This window comes from Melopsittacus undulatus, chromosome 6 (assembly GCF_012275295.1).
Source record: "Melopsittacus undulatus isolate bMelUnd1 chromosome 6, bMelUnd1.mat.Z, whole genome shotgun sequence".
Lineage (NCBI taxonomy): Eukaryota > Metazoa > Chordata > Aves > Psittaciformes > Psittaculidae > Melopsittacus > Melopsittacus undulatus.
Window position 1 is genome coordinate 67,467,037 of NC_047532.1, and position 22,516 is coordinate 67,489,552.

General features: G+C 36.4%; 1 protein-coding gene across 3 annotated transcripts in view; it reads right to left on the reverse strand.

Annotated features, from left to right (window-relative positions):
* Positions 1-22,516, reverse strand: part of WDR33 (WD repeat domain 33) — a 67,250-nt gene that overhangs the window by 36,025 nt on the left and 8,709 nt on the right. For all 3 annotated transcript variants that reach the window (XM_031053046.2, XM_005153966.4, XM_031053047.2), the window contains exons 2-7: positions 13,843-14,067; positions 12,177-12,245; positions 11,561-11,665; positions 10,832-10,927; positions 10,192-10,343; positions 8,335-8,432 (exon numbers count right to left, since the gene is read on the reverse strand). In XM_031053046.2, the coding sequence (XP_030908906.2) occupies positions 8,335-8,432; positions 10,192-10,343; positions 10,832-10,927; positions 11,561-11,665; positions 12,177-12,245; positions 13,843-14,046 (724 nt within the window). In that variant the 5' untranslated portion in view covers positions 14,047-14,067. The remainder of the gene's footprint in view (positions 1-8,334; positions 8,433-10,191; positions 10,344-10,831; positions 10,928-11,560; positions 11,666-12,176; positions 12,246-13,842; positions 14,068-22,516) is intronic.

The following is a 22,516-nucleotide window of genomic DNA, read 5'->3' on the forward strand; positions in this document are numbered from 1 at the left end:
AATCATTTTTTAATTCTCATATTTTACAGAGGTCAGCATTTTACAAGTTTTTTTTAATTTAGAAAACTTCCAAGACAAGTTATTTTACCTACAATGCACACATGTACTTTCAGTAGTAAAAATAAAAATGTCTTCCCTTGAAAAGTATTGTATTTGACAAAAAGCCTTTATCTGTAAGTACAAACTGTCATTTAGTTTTGCTATTTTCACTGTGAAATGAGTATGGGTCACTTGGAAAGTTCTGGTACTGTACTTTGAGAACATGTTTGCACGCTTAATGTAGTCACCCACTTCTTCCAGAGGCACATAGCATGTTACATGCCTTGATTATACTATCAATTGAAGCAACCCAGAGCTCGCATTAGGTCTGAAGAGTAACTATCAGTTATTGCTACAGCAACTGAAGTTGCCCTGATTAATCCCCACAATGCTAGGGCGTAACTTTGGTTAGATTCCACCACCTCATTTTCATCTCCTTGTTCATGCTGTCAATATCTTTTTTCAATCCTTGTACAAGCTCTTTATTAAGTTGAAGGTTTTTTCATACTGACACAGCCTCCACACTTTCCATCCCCTTGCTATCCTTCTTCCAGCTACTTTTCACCCAGGGTTTTTTTTTTTCATGATTCTTATTTATCCCTTTCTCATGGTTTGCTATTACAATCTCATTCAGCACAGTTTCAATTCTGACTCTGTGTCTTGCTAAAAACACATGTGATGAGCAGGACTATGTTTCTCATTAGAATGTAAGGCCAGGCAGGTATAGAAACATGAAAAAAACTCCACCAATATTTTAGGGAAGATATTTGCAAGCTATCTCCCCATCTCCTTATTCTGGGTTATTTTAAGTATGAGAACTGCAATGTTACTCATATGACAAAATGATGCAAAGTGCCTCACTACTAAAACGGGAGTATCACTCACAAGCTAAAGGTACTATAACAGGAAATAATTGGATTATGTGGAATTGAAATGATGCAAAAGAAAATACCAAATGCTTCACAAACTATCTATACATACTTAGATCCCCAAAAGCTTTTAGTACAGTAACTAGAGGATATGAATTAAAAAAAAAGGGAGCCGGGATAGGGGTGAACTGGTCCATTTAATTCATACACAAAAGAAAAATGGAGTCAAACAGCCTTCAAGGTAAGTTTCTAAGGACTGCCATGGATTACTGTTACCAGGTAATTGTGGGGTTTGTTTTTTAAAGACTTCTAACCATTTATTCTGAAATACTTTATTTCAGTAGTTGGAATCTATTAGGAAGTAGTATGTCAGATGAAAGATTCCATAAAAAACAATGTCCAATTCTGTCCATGTAAGTTATTATCAAAGTAGTTGAATTACTAACATAACGTGCATAAAGAATAACTCCAGATGATTTTGTTTCTGTTGAGAACTTCTGATATGCCAAATACTAGTGAGTAAGATACTAAGAGGCCACCACTCCTAATGCACACAATCTGCATCATTTTTTGATTACACTTGTGCTGAGAAGACTGCTACCATCTTATAGTCAGTATTTAAATGCTACTGCAGCTCAGGATTTGCTTATCAAGTATCAACCTCATGAAAAAGGGTTTTTCTTTCTCAACAAGAATGCAGGGCTTGAGAAAAAAGCTCAGTGCTGCATCAGTGGTGCTGTCAGTGAATCCTGACCACTATGTATTGTGTCATGTTTACTTCTGTATGTAATTGTAACAGATGAAAGTAAAGTTCTCACCACAGCAGTATTTATACTAATAAGCCATAAAAAAAGGTTTCAGAGTTCTGTATTTAATCCCAGAATGGGATGGGCTGGAAGGGACCTCAAAGTTCATCTAGTTCCATACCTTCCGCTAACCCAGGGTGCTCATAATCCCGCCTAACCTGGCCTTGAACACTGCCAGGTATGGTGCAGCCATACAATTATTAAACACTCAAAAGGAAACATATGCAAGGAATCCTAATGATTCGGTCATACAACTTCTGAAGGAAGTATCATGTATTTCAGCAGCACTAAGAGCTGGTTGCCCTGTGAAACACTAGGGCATTTTAACAATCCTCCAAGCTTAACAAAATATTTACTACAAATATTAGCTTTTTTAATGTAAAATTTGCTCTTGGACTCAACATGAGAGATACGTGATTTGGCTTCAGGACAATTTTCAGGGAAGATTCCAGAACTGAATCTAAAATAATCCCACTCTTCCACAGTGCCTCTTCATTCCTGTCTCACAAAAAGTGTGGAAAGAAGAGTCTGGTATAACTTTCTAACAGCACGGTGTTGTGGTCGTCTAGCATGATCTCTTTTGCTCATTCTTTGAGAATTCTACGTATTCTTACTTATCAACTCTTCAGGATTGTTAAAACACTAGATTCTAGTTGAGAAACAGGCCTCAGACTTACTATGCTGTATTTCAATGATATTCAGAACCGAACTTCATTACAAACCTTAATGCATATCAGATGCAATCATCTACAGAAGAAGTCTTCAATGCCCTCTAATTCTTGTGGCATTATTCTAGGGAGCAGAGCAAAGCTATCATGAAACTACCTCCTAATCAGTATGTTTAATCACGGAAATCAAGAACCTCAATTATGGTTTAGCAAAACAAAATCTGTCAAATCCAGAACACTCCACAAATAGGAACCTGATGTAAGTCACCATAGCAGGAAGTTTCTCAACTTTCAGATGGGTTTTATATTTCATACAGAGATTTTAACGAAGTCTACCTCTAATAAAGCTTTCTATACAGAGAAAATGAAGATGCTGCAGCCATGAAAGTCATAGTCAGAGATAAAACTGAGCTGCAAGTTAACATCTGTAACTAACATAACCTGAGCCTAACTTCCTGTAGCCTCAGGCAAGAAGAGACGAGGTTCTTCTCATCTAATGTAGGTTACACCCACCATTTTAACAGACAGCAGTAAGTTCATCTTCGGAGCTCATAAGTTGTACACGCATTCACACTTTTAATCCTTAGTGTTACTTTACTTTGGAAAAAGTGTAGCAAAAGATGCTAGGAAAATATATTTTGAGTGGTAATTTCTATTTATGAAGTGGGAATTGCATACAGTATTTCTCAGTCTCACAAAGACAATGGAGAGGTTCCCTAATGAGATGAAAAAGTGAATGAGACTGTGTAGAGAGCCCTCTACGCAACCCCAAAGAAGTGGCATCAGAGCTGGCACAACACATAGAGCAGAATAAAAGGAAGTGGCATCACTGATTATGCAGGTGATTTGAACTGTCTGTAAAGGAAAAAACCTCTCAGTCACTATTAACATCCCATTAAGCGAGTTCCCTACCATTTCTTGCACCTAAAACACATGAAAATCTTGATGCACAGCAACTTAAGAGGGCGACTGCAGCTCAAAAGACTGGGCTGCAACTTATCGCTCTCTCCCACCTCAAACTTTGTTGTGGCAATGAAGATTCATGAAGATCAGATACCTGCAATATAAGCTGGCATACTAAAACCCACCAACAAAGAGGAGATTTAACTGATTCAATACTAGCATCTCACAACAGCTGGTATTTCTTAAATTCCAAAATTCAAGGACTTTGCTTCTCTAGATTGATATTATTGGTGCCAATACCAGCCAGGTCTCATCTCACCTTGGGCTTTTGTCCTGAGGGAAAAGTCATTCTAATATTTATTCATGTAGGGGTGCTTCTATGAACTATAGGTGTATCAGCTAGACTTGAAACCCTAACAGTACACAGTAACAAGGCCCCACAAACCAACCTGAAGGCTTGAACACTTAAGTCTCCTTACAAGAAACACAGTATCAACACACACACACACACGCTTCTTGAACTTGCCGAGTTTACCCTCCCTACTGAGACAAGGAAAACAAAATAAAAACCTCACATATAGGTAAGAAAGATGAAAACAGCAATATCAGGACTTTTTTTTTCCCCTTTGAATTATCCAATGTAGAGTTCAATTACATCCCAGGAAAAGGTAAGTTTTATAAGCTATCTGATTCAAAGACTAAGAGCTAGCTACTGATTTATACTTAAAAGTGAGGGAACAAAATGAAGATGCAAATTTGGTTAGTTCTGGCTCTCAGATTCCTTTTAACTACTGAACAGATCATCTCTAAATTTTAAAGACAGGATATGCTATTTGACTGAGGAAGTGCGTCTAAAGAGACCCTTCACTGTCAGGCAGGGAGTTTAGAGTATAGAAACCATGCCACAGATTTAAACCACAAAAGACATTTTATGGTATTTGCTGATGAAGATCCAGAAACAGAAGGGATGAAGGAAGAAAGTAATAAATCAAAAATACTCCAGTTATTTCAGTATGACTAGCTGTGGAGATGCTTCTTCAGAACTTGTGAGCAGATAAAAACTAAGTTTACCATAACTGCTTTGACTTCTGCATGTATATACACATACAGGTCATTTTGTAGATGATGCAGTTTTGCACTGGTGATATGCCCAAATGGAAAATTCCAGGCAAAACAATGTTAAAAACAGACAAAAGACTTCCCTTAGAGTGAATTACATATCAGTAAGAAATTACATCTTGTTACAAATGCCAAATACTACATCCAGATAGAACGTAAAGGTATGATGACTGCTTTTTATTATTCAAACTAGGATATGAAAAACCTTTTGCCAAATCTACCATGTTGGCTGGAGGATTATTTAGTGTATACTACATCCAGAAAATAGGAAAAACTGATGTACAAAATATCAGATCTTGGGTTAGCATCTTTCAGAGAGCTGGGTAGAATCACCCTCACCAAAAGACATATGTAGGGCGGGCAACCTTTGAAATCCTGGGAACATAATGCTCATCTAGACTTGAGACTGAAAACTTTACAGTCCTCCCAAGCACACTTTTCTACTGGGTTTTGTGCATGTGACTGTGAAAGGAAGAAGGAAGGATGGACAAGGGAACAGACAATACCGAAATGTGTTTGTAGCCTCCTAACCCATCATGTCAAGTTGAGAATAATTAAGAAATCATGTGTTTAATAATGATCTACCCAAAGTGTTCTCAGGGATACATGAGTACAGACTCAGTACCCAGCCACTAGTCAAATCACCATTAATTTCTGAACAGAAATAAAGGGACATCAAGCTTTAACTGCATACATTTTGTTAAGCAGATGCTTTTAGCATTATTAAAAGCCATCAGTGTGTATGTTTCCACAGAAATGGGGACTGTTTATATGAGTTCTGGCATTAACTTTAGCGTGCAAATGCAAAACTGAAAACCTGATAGTGTTTTGTTCTAAGTGCCATTATTGGAAATGCCTTGCAGAGCAACAGATTGACATGAAAACATACTGCTATGCTATAGCCTCTTCTCCATGTCTTGTTATTCTAAAAAAAAAAAAATTATTTTAACATCAGTTAGTTTCCTACCAGTGTATTTTAGCAAATGCAAACTGTACTTGCAATGATCAAGATGGTAACACATCAGAAGTTAACACAGGTGAAGAATACTGGTGCAGAATTAAGAGTACAGCACCTTTACTTCAAGAGAAAAAACAGCAATTGGGTTGAGGGGAAGCAAGCAGGTCAGGAACTAGGACACTCAATGCCATTTCCCCCATCTTCAAGCTCTTTGAAGGTAATTCACTTTAAGATGAATTACTCAAAGATGGTTCTCCAAAAACCCCATGCAAAATGTATTCATGGGTTCAACTACCGCAAAAATTGTGTAGCCTAACACAGACAGCTGGAAGAACAGCAAAACCTTAATAAGTCCTATGTAATTTATGTGTTCCAATTTGATTTTCTAAACCTCTTTGGAATGTAAGACTAGAATTGATGTTTCAGACCAGTTTTAAAGGAAAAAATTTAATCAGATAATTACAGTACTTCATTTCAGTGCAAACAAAAGCATGTGTCATAAGTCTACAGAATTCTGTCCTTTCCATGTATCAGTTTACCCCGCTATCTTTAATGCTCTTTTTAATTTACTTTAAAAGCAACCCTTAGCATTAAAGTCCTAAATCTGTTTCATTTTTAAATATGTTTTCAAATATGATATGAAAATATCTGTAGAAATAACTATACTGAAACTGCATCCCTGAATTATAAACTTGTTTATGAATACACAAGTATAAGTTGATAATTACATTTTATTTTTATTATTCTGTGTGATAGCCTGAAGAATACCTTACCATACTAAGTGAAGCTCTGGATCTAAACTACACTGTAAAATGCCTTCAACTTCACAGCACCGGCAATAATCAGAACACTTGAAGTACGATTTGTGAAAGCAGGAAAGAACATTCCTTAACCTCGTATTTGATGTAAACACTTTTAGTATATAATTAAATGTAGTTTGAACACAGCACCACCCAAATTTTAATTTGGAGATGACTGACATTCTTATGGCAATGGCACATTTACATTATCTGAAGGCTGTACTAAGCAAAAGTATTACAGGTCACACTCCTAAATATGTAAAAGCAGCATGTATGTGGAGAAGCAAAAAGATGAGGTTGAGTTTCCTAAAGTTCCAAACAACAAACTGAAAACTTACATTTTTCACCAAGAAAGCTAACGAAGCATTACCCTTACCACTCTTTTAAATAAGTCTTCTGATCCTGTTTCACAGTAGTGCTTAGGGACCAAAACTAGATCAAACTTGCAAGTGTTACAGAGACATCCTCCCACTCCCAATACTCAGGGGTTTGGGTATTATTTCTGTTCTGTTGTGGGCAATTTTTTTGGTGGGTGTGTTTTGGTTGCTTTTCTTTTCTGATTGTTTTTGCTGTCAGATAAGAAAAACAAGGAATAATCTGCCCTGTCCAATTTTATCCAGAGACACACACTTTTAATCTTCTATGTAAGTTAGAAATATTTTGAAGTATGTTGTGGGTAAATAAACAGAAGCAAGTATGTTCTTTATAGAGCTATTTTGCAAGCTAAAAATTATATGCTGAGATGTATAAGGTAAGAAATTAAAGCATAATTTTATTGGAGATCTAGTCATAATTGTAATGTAACATAAAAGTAAGCAAGGTAACAGAAAGAAATGTATTACAAGTTCTGTTCTCTATGGCCCAAATTAAATGTTTTACTCCCACTTTCTTCAGGTCATAAGAATATAGAAGAATTGGGGGGATTTTCATAATCTTGAAGACTCTGTATGAAGGAAATCTCCGTTTCCTCTACACAGTTTAAATGAATAGTTAGTACAAAGCTGGAGGAGAGTACAGAATGTGTTTAATGCAGAATGATTTCTCTTTTAAAGCATCAAGCAAAACTGTTTGGGTCCTTCCAGGATAACAGGTGTAAATGACATGGTCTAGCAACCTGCTTGCCACCTCCTACAAAGAATACTGCTTTCATGCCTGTGCACAGATTGTTAGAACATCATCACTGCAAAATCACTGGAACCCAATGTCTTCTCAAAGTAGTGGTGTTTAAAAGTAATGCATTAGTAAAACAAGAGAGCTTAAGAATCAAGAGAAACAGGGAGAGCTCTAGTTCATAAAACACATAATGCAGGTCCAAGTTGGAAGCATGATTTAAGAAATAAAAACAAAAAATCCATCTTAGTTTAGGAAAGCACTTAAAAAGCTCCTCTCTAAAACTGAAATTCCATGGTTTTACTGTATACCTTCTTTGCCATGTATCTGCCTGCCTATAACCCCCAATCTCATAGCAGTCTTTAATATATTCTATTATGTACCTTGGACATCTTCTGCAAGAAAGGAATGGTTGTCATAAACTGTTGTTATCACTCAGTAAGATTGTGACAACAGAAGGAGAAAGCTCAAGGCTGGTGGAAAGGCACCAGAAGTTAGCATACACAGATGTGGAACAATGAACTACTGAACTGAAGCTAGGATCATCCGCATGTGCTATGCATGATGTGACTAAAGTCACTTGTTTCCTCTACCTAACTGCTCTCCTTCTCTTAAGGACTGAGAAAAAGTAACTATCTTGCCTCTGAAGAAATTATAATGGAAGGCACTCCCATGAAAAGAATGGATTCCGCTGCATGAAGATGTGTGTTCTGATTTGAAAGTGGTCAGAAAGATTAAGCTTTCCAGAAAGATAAATGTATTCCTGATGCAGAAACAGCTGTTTCTACTAACATTAGCAGTAGGAAAATGTCTTTATATCCACTTCCATTGGTTAGAGCCTAAGTAGACAGTAAACAGGGTAAAGCCATTGTGAACTGCAGCCTACCAAATATTACAAAGCACCTATAGCAGCAGCCAAACAAAAACTTGTTTGGAGGATTTAAGACAAGGATGTAATACAAAACTTGTAGACAAGCTGATACTTCTGTACTGTGAACACCTAGTTAAAAAAAGGTTTTACCCCTCTTGAAATACCCCAATCAGTACTTTTGGTACACATACCTCGAAGAATTCTCTCCTCATGGCAACGTAGAAAGTCCCAGATTCTAACAGTGCCGTCATCAGAGCATGTAGCAAATTTATTATCCGTGGGTGAGAAACTGTTACATGAAGACACACAGCAGGGGAAAGAAGTCAGCATTTAACAGATTATGCTTCTCAGACAGGGCAAAATAATACTTAATGTGTTATACACCGAAGGATGCATTTGAACATAGGGACTTTAAAGTGAATACAGTGCCTGCCAAATGACACTTCATTACAAGACATGAATTAAGCATAGGATTACTATTGCATTGCAGTCCAGTCAAAAGAGAAAAAATATTCCACAATTTATTCTTAGCACCTTCCTATCTATGACTGCACACTGTAGCACTTGCTTTGCAGGATGAGAAGTAACATCAGTATGATTTGGGAACTGACACCCTAGATTTGCATGTTGGGTAATACCATAAGTGACACTGCGTAGAAGCACAAGAGAACAGTTCTTAGAGGGAAAAAAACCACCCTCCTCTTCATCCACAGGTGCTTTGCAGCAGAGAAGTAAAAATAAGGGAAAGCTGGTCACAGGAAAACGCTAGTTGGATTAACTGTTGGGAAAAAAAAATGTATATAAAACAAGCGTACCACTTATTAACAAAGTAATTTGGAAAAAAATCCCTCTCATTACACCCCATCAACACCATGAAAAGAATCCTACAGACACTGAAGCAGCTTCCAGATTGAACAGTCAATATTGCTTGATGAAAGTCACTGGAAAAGCAAGAGGTTATTTAGCGATGTGATTAGAGCCAGAACATCTCCAGCAACTGAGGCACTCACTTCCTTTCTTGTGCAGTGAAAGGCTAGGATGGAGCCCTTGCAAAATCCTATATCTTTATAATCAGGAAAGGGCTTGAAATAGCAGAGAAATTCAGTGTATGGCCCATGATAGTCAGACAGTAACTCAATCCAGCGTAAGCACTTCTCAAAACCAAACTCTGGCAGAAAATACTGCACCCTAAAGAAAAATGGTGACTTTAATGGGTTTGTGGCAGTGAACCTTTATCACCGAGGGCCAGCACCTAAATCCAGAGAAACACTGCTTTAACTTCATTTTGGATCTGCAGCTTCTCTTCAGGCTTACTTTAAAAACACTTCTGTATCTTAAAGATTATGTGCAGGTTTGCTTTAGAAACATTGTTCTTTTACATCTTACTGATAGTATCACTTTAGATTCCATTTTTTTATATAGACATTTGCACAACTGAGGCATCAACACTGAACCAAGAGAATACCCTGCAGTCTTCTTTTCAATGGTTTGCTTACAGTTTCAAGCTTGAAGAACCCATTCAATATTAACATTAGACTTCTGTACGTGGCAGTCTGCGTGGGTATTTAGTATTACTGGAAGTCTTGGCTTCACCAAGCCAAGCAGTTCTTCACTTTATTTAGTGTTTTATTATTTTGTGAGAACTATGCAGGTGTTTTATTTCTGAAGGCTTTATATTTTATTCAGTTAGATTATTAAAGACTGAATTCTTTATTTGGAAAGAAATTGTCGTCTTACACAGTGCGTATAAAAAGGAATAACTGATACACATTGTCACCATATTAAAATGAAAAGAATACCAGTGCAAAATGCGGCAGACAAATACATCTCTAACATATTGCAGAGGCGGATACTGGGACAATACTACGTCAGAAAGGTGCCAGCAAAACGGTGAGAATGTGGAAACAAAAGAAAATATTGTGTTTATGTGGTGCAGGAAGTTTCCCAGAATCTGACAGAACCCATGCATTTCTGCACCCAGAATACACTTAGAGAACAGTCTAATCATGGCAATAGGTACTACAGAAAATGGTATATTGTGTATAAACCTGGCCTCTCTAATCGCCTCCTTATGTGCCTGGAACATCTTGACGTTGTTCATGTTGGATTGCCAGTATTTCACATATCCCCCGTGGTCTGCTGTCAGCATCCACATATCATTGTGTGACCAAGTCATAGCCCTTACAGGGCTGTCGTGAGCCTGTAAATTCAGAAACAAAACTTCTAGCAAACATGTTCAAATACTATCTGACCCACACAAACACAAAATTAGTAAAGTTCCTACTTAACAGCTGCAACAAAGAAATGAACACCACAATGATGATCTACATAGATTCATGCTGCCATTGCAGCAAAAAAATATCCTTTCCTCTCTATATAACGGTCTCGTAAACAATAAATGAATATTTGCAGTGTTTCCAAAATGTCTCTTTTTTATTTACAAATACTGAGAATATGCTCTTGAGAACAGTTAGTATATTGTATGAACATGGAATAAGAAGCATTAAATGAACTTCCTTTAGCCATGGTCTGACATGGCATCAGAGCAGAATACAAGCATCAAGACCTATAAGGCTCCAATTACCACACTTAGACCAGATGAGCGTGATGAGCAGGGTGAAGATGTTTTCCTAAAACATGCTCTCGAGACCTCAAGAAATACACAGAAAACTTGATAGATGAATTTACCTGCAATATCGTTTCAAAATTGAAAGTCAGTCCATTCCATAGAGTGAATTCTCCACTAGATGCACCAGTGACCAAACGTCTCCCCTCAGGAGTCCACTGCAAAAGAAAAGTATAACTAAACTGTGCAAATATAACATTCAAATATTTCTCCACTATTCTACAAATAAATCATGAGCTTCTTCAAGGGAAACTGCAGAACTGCAATTTTCTTAATGACTTTCTAGTGGATGTGAGACAGACAAAAATACAGAAGTGTGCCAGAGGGCTTCTGACTTTAATAACAAGAGGACAAAGCCCACTGTAAAAACAATGAAAAAAAGTAGTTGTAGAGAAGCAACAACTTATGGGCACAAATACATTTCCAGCACAATATCCACATTAAACTGTACTGCTGACATCATGGAAAAGTTAAAAGATGCCATATAGAGTCAAAGAGCAGAGACCAAACTGCCTTTTCTTCTGAGAATCAAGATATTAGCCCCCCAAAATGGGGAGAAACAACACTAAGTAGGAAGAGCACCTCAAACTCAAGTGAGGTAATTATTTTGTACTCAGACCTTCCAATTTCCTACAACCATCCAAGAAAGACTAGACACAGAAGTAGTCAATACATTCCACATGCTGGTTTTATTTGGAAATGCTTTACCTGTTATCTTTTTTCTTGATTAAGAATATCACTCTAATGTAAATGAAAACAATACAATTAAATGAATCCAACACTATACTCACCCTAACAACAAACACTGGGCATTTTACTTTATTAGTAGATGTCCGAACAAATTTTGTTGTTACAGCATTCATAGGGTTGTTCAGCATTCCTATAGGAGGGACCAACTATGAGAGAACAAACAAAAGATTTAGTAATAACATTTCTAACCAGAAACTGCAATAAAAGCTTATATACTGAACACCCATTTTTGGAAAATTAGGTTTTTCATTTGCAGGGATATTATCAAAAGCATTCAAAAGTCTGCATGATTTACCATGTCAAACATTCAGAACTAGCATCTTTGCTAGCTTAGTGCATTACGAGAGTTCTTTTTTTCCAAAAAATTAAAGCATATACAATTTCAGATTCTCTTCTGCCCTGGTTTCAGCTGGGATAGAATAAGTTTTCTTCCCAGTAGCTGGTGCAGTGCTGTATTTTGGCTTTAGTCTGAAAACAATGCTGATAACACACTGAGCTGTTGCCCAGTAGCACTTACCCTGATCAAGGGAGAGAGACTGTGCTTGAGTTTTAAACCATGACAGCAAGAAAGATAACCTCAGCTGACAGACAAATCTTTCAAATTTCCTGGAAAAATTTTACGCACAGATCATCATGGAATAGAAACGTTTTACTTACATCATTATAATACCCTGCATCAGGCTGGATTGCTCGCATATCTCGCTGGTCTCTCTGCCATACTCTATTCTGGAAGAGGAAAAAAATCCTAGTTCATACCACCACTACACTTAACTGTTAAACAACAGAAAATAAAGGAACACATTGACAACTTAATTTGGAAATTCCAAAGCAGTGCAAAGATTTTAAATGAATTCAGTTAAAAGACTTTGGTCTAAGACACCTGTAGAATTTCTACAGCATAAACAAAAGATTCAAGAATGTTTGAAGTCTTCATTTCATCAGACTAAAGCAGCTCTTCTAAAATTACAGCGTAACAATATGAAAACAGCAGTCCCATGTAATAAGGCACACAACTGTAACAAAGATGACTGGTTCTTTGCTGCCCAGGCTAATAGGTACTCTAAAAGCTATCAAACTTTTTCAAAAACACTTTACATGAATTAAACATTAAATTATTTCAGCTTTGTGCTGTGCATTTTAACAATTTGGATCTGTGTATATATTAGAAACAAAAGCTAAAATGCTAGGTAAAACACTTCCAGCAGACACTACTACAGTTCGCTAGAATTTCTGAAGTCAAAAGCAAGTTACGTTTTTAACAGTACCACATCAAGTTAGATCAGTCAAATTGAAGTTGGGACCAACTTGGGGTTCTGGTGTATCCTAATTTTGTGTAAGGCAAAACACACAGATCTGATTTTTGGTTGCTCTCCACAAACAGAAGTTTGAGGGTGCTTACTTCTGCCATACAAAAAAACCCAAAAAGGTCCTAAATTACTAATTGTTTTTGGGGGGACATTTCTAAAACATAAGAGCATGCTTCAAATGTTTAGTGTCTAAACAGATCTTAGTAGGTAGGTATTTTATTATTAAGAAAACCTTCCAACTGTCAACACCTACAAGTTATAATCATGCACAAGCCACATAAAATCAATTTCATCATGTTCTTGCAAGACTGCTGTTGAGATTCCAATAATCCCTGTATGAACGGATTTGATTCTATTTCTTCTGAGCTAATATCCAGAAAATATCGATCATATAATTGTACACTAAATCTTGATCATACTTTTATATTTAAAAAATTAATACCACCACATCAGGAACATTCAATAAGCATTTTACAGGAATACTTATTAAAAAAAAATCATTTGAAGTTGTTCTTTAGCTATTAACTGTACAGAGAGGGACTTTCAGAGACTACAGTGCAAGTTTCAATGCTATTTAGTAGAATGATGAGAAAACATTTTTATGGTGCCCAGGTTTTGGAGGGGAAGGGGGTAACAGTTTATTTCCCATTTCAGGAAATTTCTAATTCAAGATAAAAATAAGAATGATTACTTTATAGACCAAGGTTTTATGTTCACTGAGAAGCCAGAACATCACACAAAACATTCAAGTGCGCTCCAAGTTGAAATTCCAAGACAGAATGTAAGAACTGGTGGATACAAACACAACAAATTCAGCTCTGTGCATGTGCAGTTTTATTAGCAAGGACCAACCCTTTCTATTCATATTCTACCAAATTTACCAGCATTTGTCATTTAGTTTGAAAATGCAGCAGTACATCTTCCAGAATTCTAGACTGCTCTTTGGACACTGAAAAGCACAATTACAAATGTCAGGTAATGAAAGCTTTCCAAACAAAACCAGAAAATTAACTAACCTCCAAATACTTAATTACAGAGGGATTGTAGTCTATGGTCTTCCGGTTCACAGCTTTTCTCATCCGCTTTCCATCAAAAGTAAGCTGTTGCATTGCTTGCTGCTGTGCAAAATCAGGTCTTTTGTAGAACAACTGCCGAGGCGCCTGGTGCTGGAACCTCGGCATGTGGAAAAATCGGGGCGGGGAGCCAATTTCTGTGGCCATGGCTGTCTTGTTTCTGGAACTCTGCAAAAGAAAACAATTGGTTACTTAATAACAATGATAAAACCCCCACATTAGTATCCCCAGTAGGTTTACAAGAATGAGTAACAACTTCATGAAGAACTGTTTATTGGGCAGAAATACCTGCAGTTTCCTTGAATTATTCCTCCCCTGTGCCACTAACAGTGACAACTAAAGTGGTTAAGTACTTTGTTCTCTAGCAAGAACTCTGGTTTGAAACAGATCACTATAAAGTTTGCATCACGATCCCTAAGCTACAATTGTAGGGGAAAATAATCTCTCAGTAAAAATAAGCACAAGTAAATGCAAGAAATGGTAAGATCATTCAATAGAAAATATTTCACATTCAATACACACCAGGAAATACCACACCAGTTACAAATTCATTTAAATATTAATAAGGAAAAAAGTTTTAAATGGGTGCCCCAAAATCTTTTTCTAGGACCTGAATTATATTCTGTTTACATAATTCATAGTAAGCACAGCACAGATCACATTCTACCTCTAGGTATATTTTCAATTCCTTTGCTGCAAAATAAACAGATTACGTATTTATCAAGGTTTGCTGAATTTATCAAAGTTTGGTAAAATCAAACATCACTTTCTCCCAACAAAACCTACTGAGGATGTTTAGAAATTATGTAGGGCGGGGGGGAAAAATATTCAATTTTTTTTCTGACAGAGGGAATTGAGGCTAAATTAATTTTTCAGCCTGTAAAATCCTTTAATGAGATTACAGCAACCTCTTCACAACTGAAAATTGTAACATACACTGTCTTTGAAGTACAGACTAACTTCATACTAAGCAGCGCTACACTCTGAACCAATGAAAAGCTCTACCTTGATTTTCCACTTTTACCCCCTATTTTGGAAATAATTTTCAATTATAAACCTGCCACCGTCATTAAGAGAATGCAGAACTCCAAGCAACCCACCTTTATATGAAGGCTAAAGTGTTTATACAAAGTGCATTTCATAAAGACTAGAACTAGAACTGGTGGTTTGTTGGTTTGGTTGTTTTAGGTTGAAATGATCAGTTTCATTCATTAATGTACTTCCCTATTTCCTTCTAGCCTCAATTTGAAAGAGTTGGAAAGTTGGTTCAACTGCCAGCCTTAAAATTTTCTTCTTTTTTGACCCAAATAACTGAAAAAGTGCCATTTTTTTTAAAACAGCAAAATAAAGCTAAGATAGAAGTACCAGACATAAAAGGAGTTTGAAAGTAATGCATAGTTTGATTCTCACTAAAAGGTTCTTTGTAAATGCAAGAAATAGTTTGCATTTTTAATATCAGTCAGATTTCTGGCACAGGGAAGATATTAACCTTCACAGGCTTTGCAAACTTGGAAGTCACACACTCCTTTCCACTGGTAACTGAAAGTGTGGCAGGCCAGCTACAAAAACAAGCTATGATACCTGGCTGTTAGCTACACAAACAACTCTGATATACAAGGGAAAAACCAAACTAATGCCATTACAACTACTCACCATTCAAGACAAACATGTCCAAACTAAACCAGCATGTTTCCTTAAATAAGGTAAGGAAATTTAAGACCTTTGGCAGGAGTCTCATCTTTTATTAGCCAAATTCTTGGTAACTGGAAAGAGACCAGCTTTCAAATAAACAAACCTTCATCTTGGGGCTGAAAGGCTCACTTGCCTGAAAGCTGCCTAATACCAGGTGGTCTATTTAAGACACCATGTCTTCCTCCCAATACCACCACATCCATAAGGCCACTGAAACATGACAATTACTACAACATTAAGCTCATCTGAAACAAGAAAAAGACATCAAAACTTTCTCATGCAGGAAGTATGTCAAGTATCCCTAACACTATTATCAGATTCTCTTGCAACTTGTCAGAAGGTAGCTAACTTGCACAGAAAATTTCAGGTGTTAAATCTCAAAAGGTAAAATCAAAAGGATAGTAGTGCTTTTATATCACAAGATAAAGCAGCTTCTTCAAATGAACAAAGCAAGCTGGCATCAAACATGGAAGCCCATTAATGGCCTTCTTAATGTAGTTTCAAAGCTTATTAATTACTCAGGGTTAAAAAAAGGGGGGGGGGGTGTTGGTGTGTGAGTGTAATTTCTAGTACTACTCTCTCAAGTCTAAAGATACACACTCCTATTTCAACCAGTGCTTTACATCAGAGGGAAAAAGATATTTTTTCAAAGCCCCACCTCTGTACTCTCTTACAGGTAATGCAAATACATTTCAAGAACCCAGGCCAAGAATGCAAAGATAACTGCTGGAGCCTCCAAAACCACTTTGATCAGTGTATTTGCAAGAAAAAAAACAAACAAAACAAAAAAACAAACATAAAAATGCCTTTTTAGAGAAATACTTCAAAGCAATAATTTAATTCATTTTCACATTTTAGAAAATAGTCACCTGAAGAGAATTTTTCAATTACTAACACAGGTGAATAAAACATTAGCTACAATAATGATAAATTTATCACAAGCAGTGTCTTTGATTCCCATAAACAATATTTACTTTTCATGCAATCAACAGCAGCAAAACCTATTGTTTAAAAGGTGACCAAAGGCATAAACACATTAACTACACCTCTTTGTGCCTCCAGACCGTTCCAAGTTCATGATTATGACAAGACAATACGTGGCATCACAGCTTCAACAACATGACAAAGGAGATGATGCAGGATTAGGAAAACGAAGGGTTTATGTTTCAAATGGTTTCTCTGACTTTTTAGATCACTGCCTCTATCACAAAAAGCCTCCTACTTACAGCTATAAATGCCCGAGTCAATTTGCATACATCGTATATATATACACATATGAACAGATACATAAAAAAATATACACGCACAGATTGAAGTTTCCAAAGAAGGAAACGTTAGAAATGAAGGTCGGGGGAAGGAGGGGAGGGTGGTGAGTTTGTTCAGATTAATTTATCAGTTGAACCTGGAACATTTATTTCCAAAGTTCTATAGTCAAATATATCCATTTAACATTTTAGTTACCAATATCCTACTACATCTTTTGTTGCGATAAACCAATGCCTCAACATGCTCTCCTGATACACCTCATACCAACCTGTATTTGATTCAGAGTGTCTACAGCTAAAGCTCATGCTGTATTGGGAGCATCAGTAGAAACATGTAAACAAGTACTAGAGGACAATGTACAATCCAAAGTAGTAACATCCAATTTTTTTTTTCAAGTAGAGTACCAAACTTGGAGTCCATCAACAAAGGTTCAAAAGGAAGACTACTTTTTCCTTACCACACAATTAGAAGGAACAGCAAGAGTATTTTCAACACCAGGTATAGGTGAGCTCTGCCACAAATACCACTTTCAAAGCTAACTAGATCTCATATAGTTGGGGGGTGGGGAGTGTGTGTGTGTGGTGTAAATAAAAGTATTTTGGATACAGAGAATACATAATTCACTGAGCAAAGGCAGAGCCATCCAGTAACACTACAAGATAAGTAACTGAGCCTAGTTTTCAATTCAAATGATAAAAGACAGACTTGAGAAATGCAATCAAACTGAGGAATAAATGAAAGCACATCTGATGTGAAACTTAAGGCAGGATTAGGACCAGATGGACAAAAAAAGTCCAAAGACAAGATAGAACAAATGCGGTAGGAGTACGAGCAATTACAGAAGCAAAAACAGTGACAAGCAAAGTCAGTCAAGAAAGGGAAATGAGAAACCTGAAAAATAGACACAGATTAAAAAGTAAGACAAATTAAAAAGAATTGAGTTGAGAGAGAACAGGACAGAAGAAACTACCCACACAAAAAATGTCAAGGAGCTTGTGATAGTACCAAAAATGTCCACTGCTGTTCCTTAACCATTAAGCACACACATACCTACAGGCAGCATAGTATCACAGAATAGGTAGATTGGCAGAGACAAAATGAATAGGATAATGTATTTAGTCACATTATTATTTTATCACCTTATTTGGGTGTATCTGTTTCTTCAATATCAAAATTAATATCTTGGTAAGTTTTGAAAATTTACAGATTTGGGCTTTGTTGCCTGACATCATACAACCAAAGCAATTCACATATAACTTCACTAAATAGGGCAAATTATGCTACTCAAACCAAAATAAAACCAACGAAGTATCCTCCTACACTGTTTTAATCAGGTAAAGCTTGAAGAACAAGAGTGTCATGGCTGCTATTAAATGTGTCACTTCTTACAGTACTAAAATAAATTGATTTATGTATAATAGTGACAAACTTTATATGGTTTACCCAAAAAAGTAAAAATCACCATTAATGATGTGCACCAGTATGAAACTAAAACACAGTTGCCTATTAAACTGAGGTGAAGCGTAATAACCTGAATACATCAAAAGAAAAGTATGTTTCCAAATGCTAGAACAGAAGGCTGTTCTCCTGGGGCATGCAAGCAGCCAGTGACTTTGCAAACTGCACAATGCCCTTTAAACAGAACAAGCTGCAGCTTAGAAGTAACTTCCCTGAAATGGCTACAGCAGCAAAGGAAAACAAACAAGTGCTAGAAGTACCCTAAATCTGTATATTACTCTTTTAAATACAAATCAGATAGTTAAAGCACACATAAGCTTTAAAGCAAGCACTTTTACAGTGTAAAAGCAAACATTTACACTGAATGGCACACAGGAGTCTAAAACATGTTTCAGACATTCAATAAGAAACTATAACACAACGAAAACCACCACCTCAGCTTTCTGAGCCAGAAGTGTAAGAGAACACCACCATGCAAAGTTAGCATAACAAGTTGATTGTTGAACGCATCACTAGAAAATGCTATCTTTTATTATACAAGCACAGTTACATCTGCTACAGGGTATAGATACCACTTCAGTAAATGCTAATCTCTGAAAAACTTCACCTCTGCATTTTTATTGTTATTAAGAAATCTGTAAGCATGTCTGGAAAGAAAACCAAAACCACCAAACAACAATCAGACCAAACATGTAAGTTCTTCTCTTCCCTCTTTTAGACTACGAACACTGAATACCAGAAAATTCTCCTTTCTTTCCTTCTTGGGAAGAATGTGCATCTCTGCTCTGGAGACCACCAGTGGATCCTTCCATGGTTTCACCATCTTGAAACATTCTTAGTATTTTCAGGAAAGCTCTTCCTTGGTCTCATCACCCAGTCTTTTTGCTTACCAGAGACTCTTCACAGTGCAACAGAATTACATTAAAGGATACATTCCAGACATAAATGTTCTATTTTTGCCGTATTTGGAAAAACAAGTGAACAACAAAAAAACACATGCATGTACACACATAATTTTCTCAATTACACAGGAACAGAGCCAGCCATCCTGGTTAAGGGCTGAAGAGAGTGACAGGCTGTTAAGCATTTCTTGAAAGCATAAAATCATCAGGTTGAGGGTTACATAGAGAAAGGGTTCTTCATTTTTGCAAACCAAGCAATCTCAAGGAAATGATCTTCCAAATATTTTAAACTGCCTAGATTAGGTATTTCCAAACTAATCCCTCTCTTAGGAAATTAACCTGAGTGAAAGATTAGCTTTGAAACAGTGTTTCTGCATCTCCTTTGCTTCATTCACTGAAACAAATGTGTTTACAATCTAGAAGGATCAGAAACTCATGTTACTAACACTGTAAAAAGGGCAGTAGCAGCAGCAAGCTTCCACCCCATTGTTCTGAAGATACAGCTGAAACTAATTTGTGTGTATGTCAATAAATTAATCTCTCACAGTAGAAGTTACTTCATTTCTGTTCTACCCAGATGTTATCCTTTTTCTGAAAAGACTAATCATAAATTTCCTTCATAGCACATTAGAAGTTTCCACTCTGAAAACACAGAAGCATTATGGAAAAGGAAAAATTACGCTAATCTGCAGATCTTGAGAATATATTAATTTGACCAATTCCTCAAATTGCTTGTGTTTGTTTCCTACTGTATCTGAGAAATATTTAATCATATCACCTAAATTACAAAAACTGCACATCTGTGAGGCACTCAAAAATCTTCACAAGTACTTTATAAAAAGTCTTTTTTTTTTTTTTTGGAGGGGGAGAGAGATGAGGGAGGTGTTGGGGGTTTTTTTTGAACATAGAACAAACTCAGTCCAAAGAGAATGCTATGGACTTTTACTGATTTACAGTTCTATAACTGCACTGTATCTTAGTTATAAAAAACAATGGCAGCATTAAGCAGGAAAATAAAAGTAGTTAAAAAAAAAACATATATTCTCATTTTCAAAGCTACTCTGTGACTTACCTTCACTCACTAAACACCACTTTCTGTAAAGAGCATATGCTCCAGCAGAAAGGAAGGTTTCCATCAGACAAGGAGATGCAACAAGCTGCCCTATAGTGAAATTATCTACTTTTGTCAAAAGCAGAAAAAAATACCCAAAAAACAAACCCCACAACTTATAAGAGCAGAAAAAGACTGGATAATATTCTTGTCCTTTTAAGTATTTAAAAAGCCTATTCCCACTTTTGAATTACTAAAGGCATGGCAACAGCATGCACTTTTCTGCATTCTTCTATGTAGATCTCAAGATTTTCTGTAAGACATTCAAACACAAGTATAGTAAGTTTAAGCCTAAGAAACACAAGACCATTCTTACAATCTGAGAACAGACTTAATTATCCACAGGTGCTGAAGGTCCTTAACAAACCAAATCACAAAACTCAAGACAAAAATACAGAACCATATTATACAGGACTGTCATTAAGCAACATTACTGGTCTCTGCAGCATGCAGATTTCCCCAGAGTTTTACCCTGTACTCCCAATATATATTACTATCCATTCTCTATTGCATTCTACTTATGAACAAGATTTTCCTAGAAATGGGGTTTATGTTCTGACCATGCAAAGAGGGGAGGGAAGGATTCGGCAGCTTTCCCTATTCCAGTCACTCTATTCCAATAGAAAACAAAAAATAAAATAAAATTACCATCTCCTGCATCTTCATTAAAAACACTGACAGATACTTAAGTTAATCATTCATTAAGTCAAAATACTCTCTCCAAAAGCTTCAGTGACCTCTTCTTATTTGGAGACACTCCAAAGATTTTTGTTTCACACACAGCCCTGAATCTACCACACAAGCATGATCAAGGACCTAAAAATGCAGTAGTATTTACCCTCCCTCTTAATTTCATACACACACAATACAGAGTTTGAAAGGACAGAAGATACAACACAACTAACATATTAAGAAAACAACCATACTTCAGTGAGCAAGACCTGGCAAAATGTCATTCTTTTGATGCAGTCTTTGCTTATCTGCAGGAAGAAACTCTGAAGTTTCACACACACACACATTATGCCAAAGAACCTCTGAAATAGTACAGAAAGCATACAGACAAATGAAGACATCTAAAAGCCCAAGGGAGAATGGGCTATCAGGGAAAAAACAACTTCTAACAGCGAGTCTAGAAGTATCAGCTTACAGAACAATCTTAAACGGCTCAGTCTGCTTAGCTGCATGAACCTAAGATACACATATTTAACGCTTTATGGATTTTGAATTTCTAGTGCTGTACAAATAGCTAATAATCACACAGATCTCAAAGGTTTCCCATTTTAAGCTCAAACTAAGCCCTTGACTCATTTCAAAATAGACATTTACAGATGCAAGATGCTTATGCATATCATTAAAAAGTCAAAATACTTTCACAGGACTCAAAACACATCTGGCTTTACCACTATGGCCACAATACAGCCTAGAATGATTCCCTCTCTGCACCTCACAAATGCAATCTGTACAGTAAGTTACCTGAGGTGTACTTCAAAACATGCACAGAAGTAATCAATTGCAATATGAGGATGTTCAGCAGACTGCAACTAAACCTCAGTTATCATATTAGATGCACAGGATTTAGTCTGCTGTCATGATTTCAGGATCACAAATTTCATAGTTTTGCTTCAAGTAAAGTTTACTCACAGTAGCTTAATAATATTCTTCCTCTGTGTAAACTACCAATATATTCATTTATCTTGGCTCCTGTTAGGAGCTGTCAAGACCTGCATTTAGATTATAATCCAAACTTTTACTACTGTGAATATCTATGATGATAGCAATTCACTGTAACTAGCTGAAATATATCAAGATTGGTTTTCATGCTGAAGTGATTTATGATGCTACCTTACCTTGGAGCTACCTGTTTGGAAACAAAATTTGAAGGCTAGCTTTAAATCACGTAACACACAGCATGACAAATACTAGAAAACAACAAAGGAAAAGTAGATGAAAGGCAAAAAAAGCTTCTCATCCTTCCTGATCCTAAATATCAAGATATTCTTCAGCTGGTTATTGTATCAAGACCTGCTGAACCAGCACTAATCTTGGAAAAACAAAAAATGAAATCAACAGCTGAATCTGCTTGCAATGCTCCTCCTGATTTGTAAGAACATATTGTTGGTTCATATTCAACTTGGCTTTCACTGGAACTGTCAGATCCTATTGGCTGTTATTTAGCATGTCACACTGT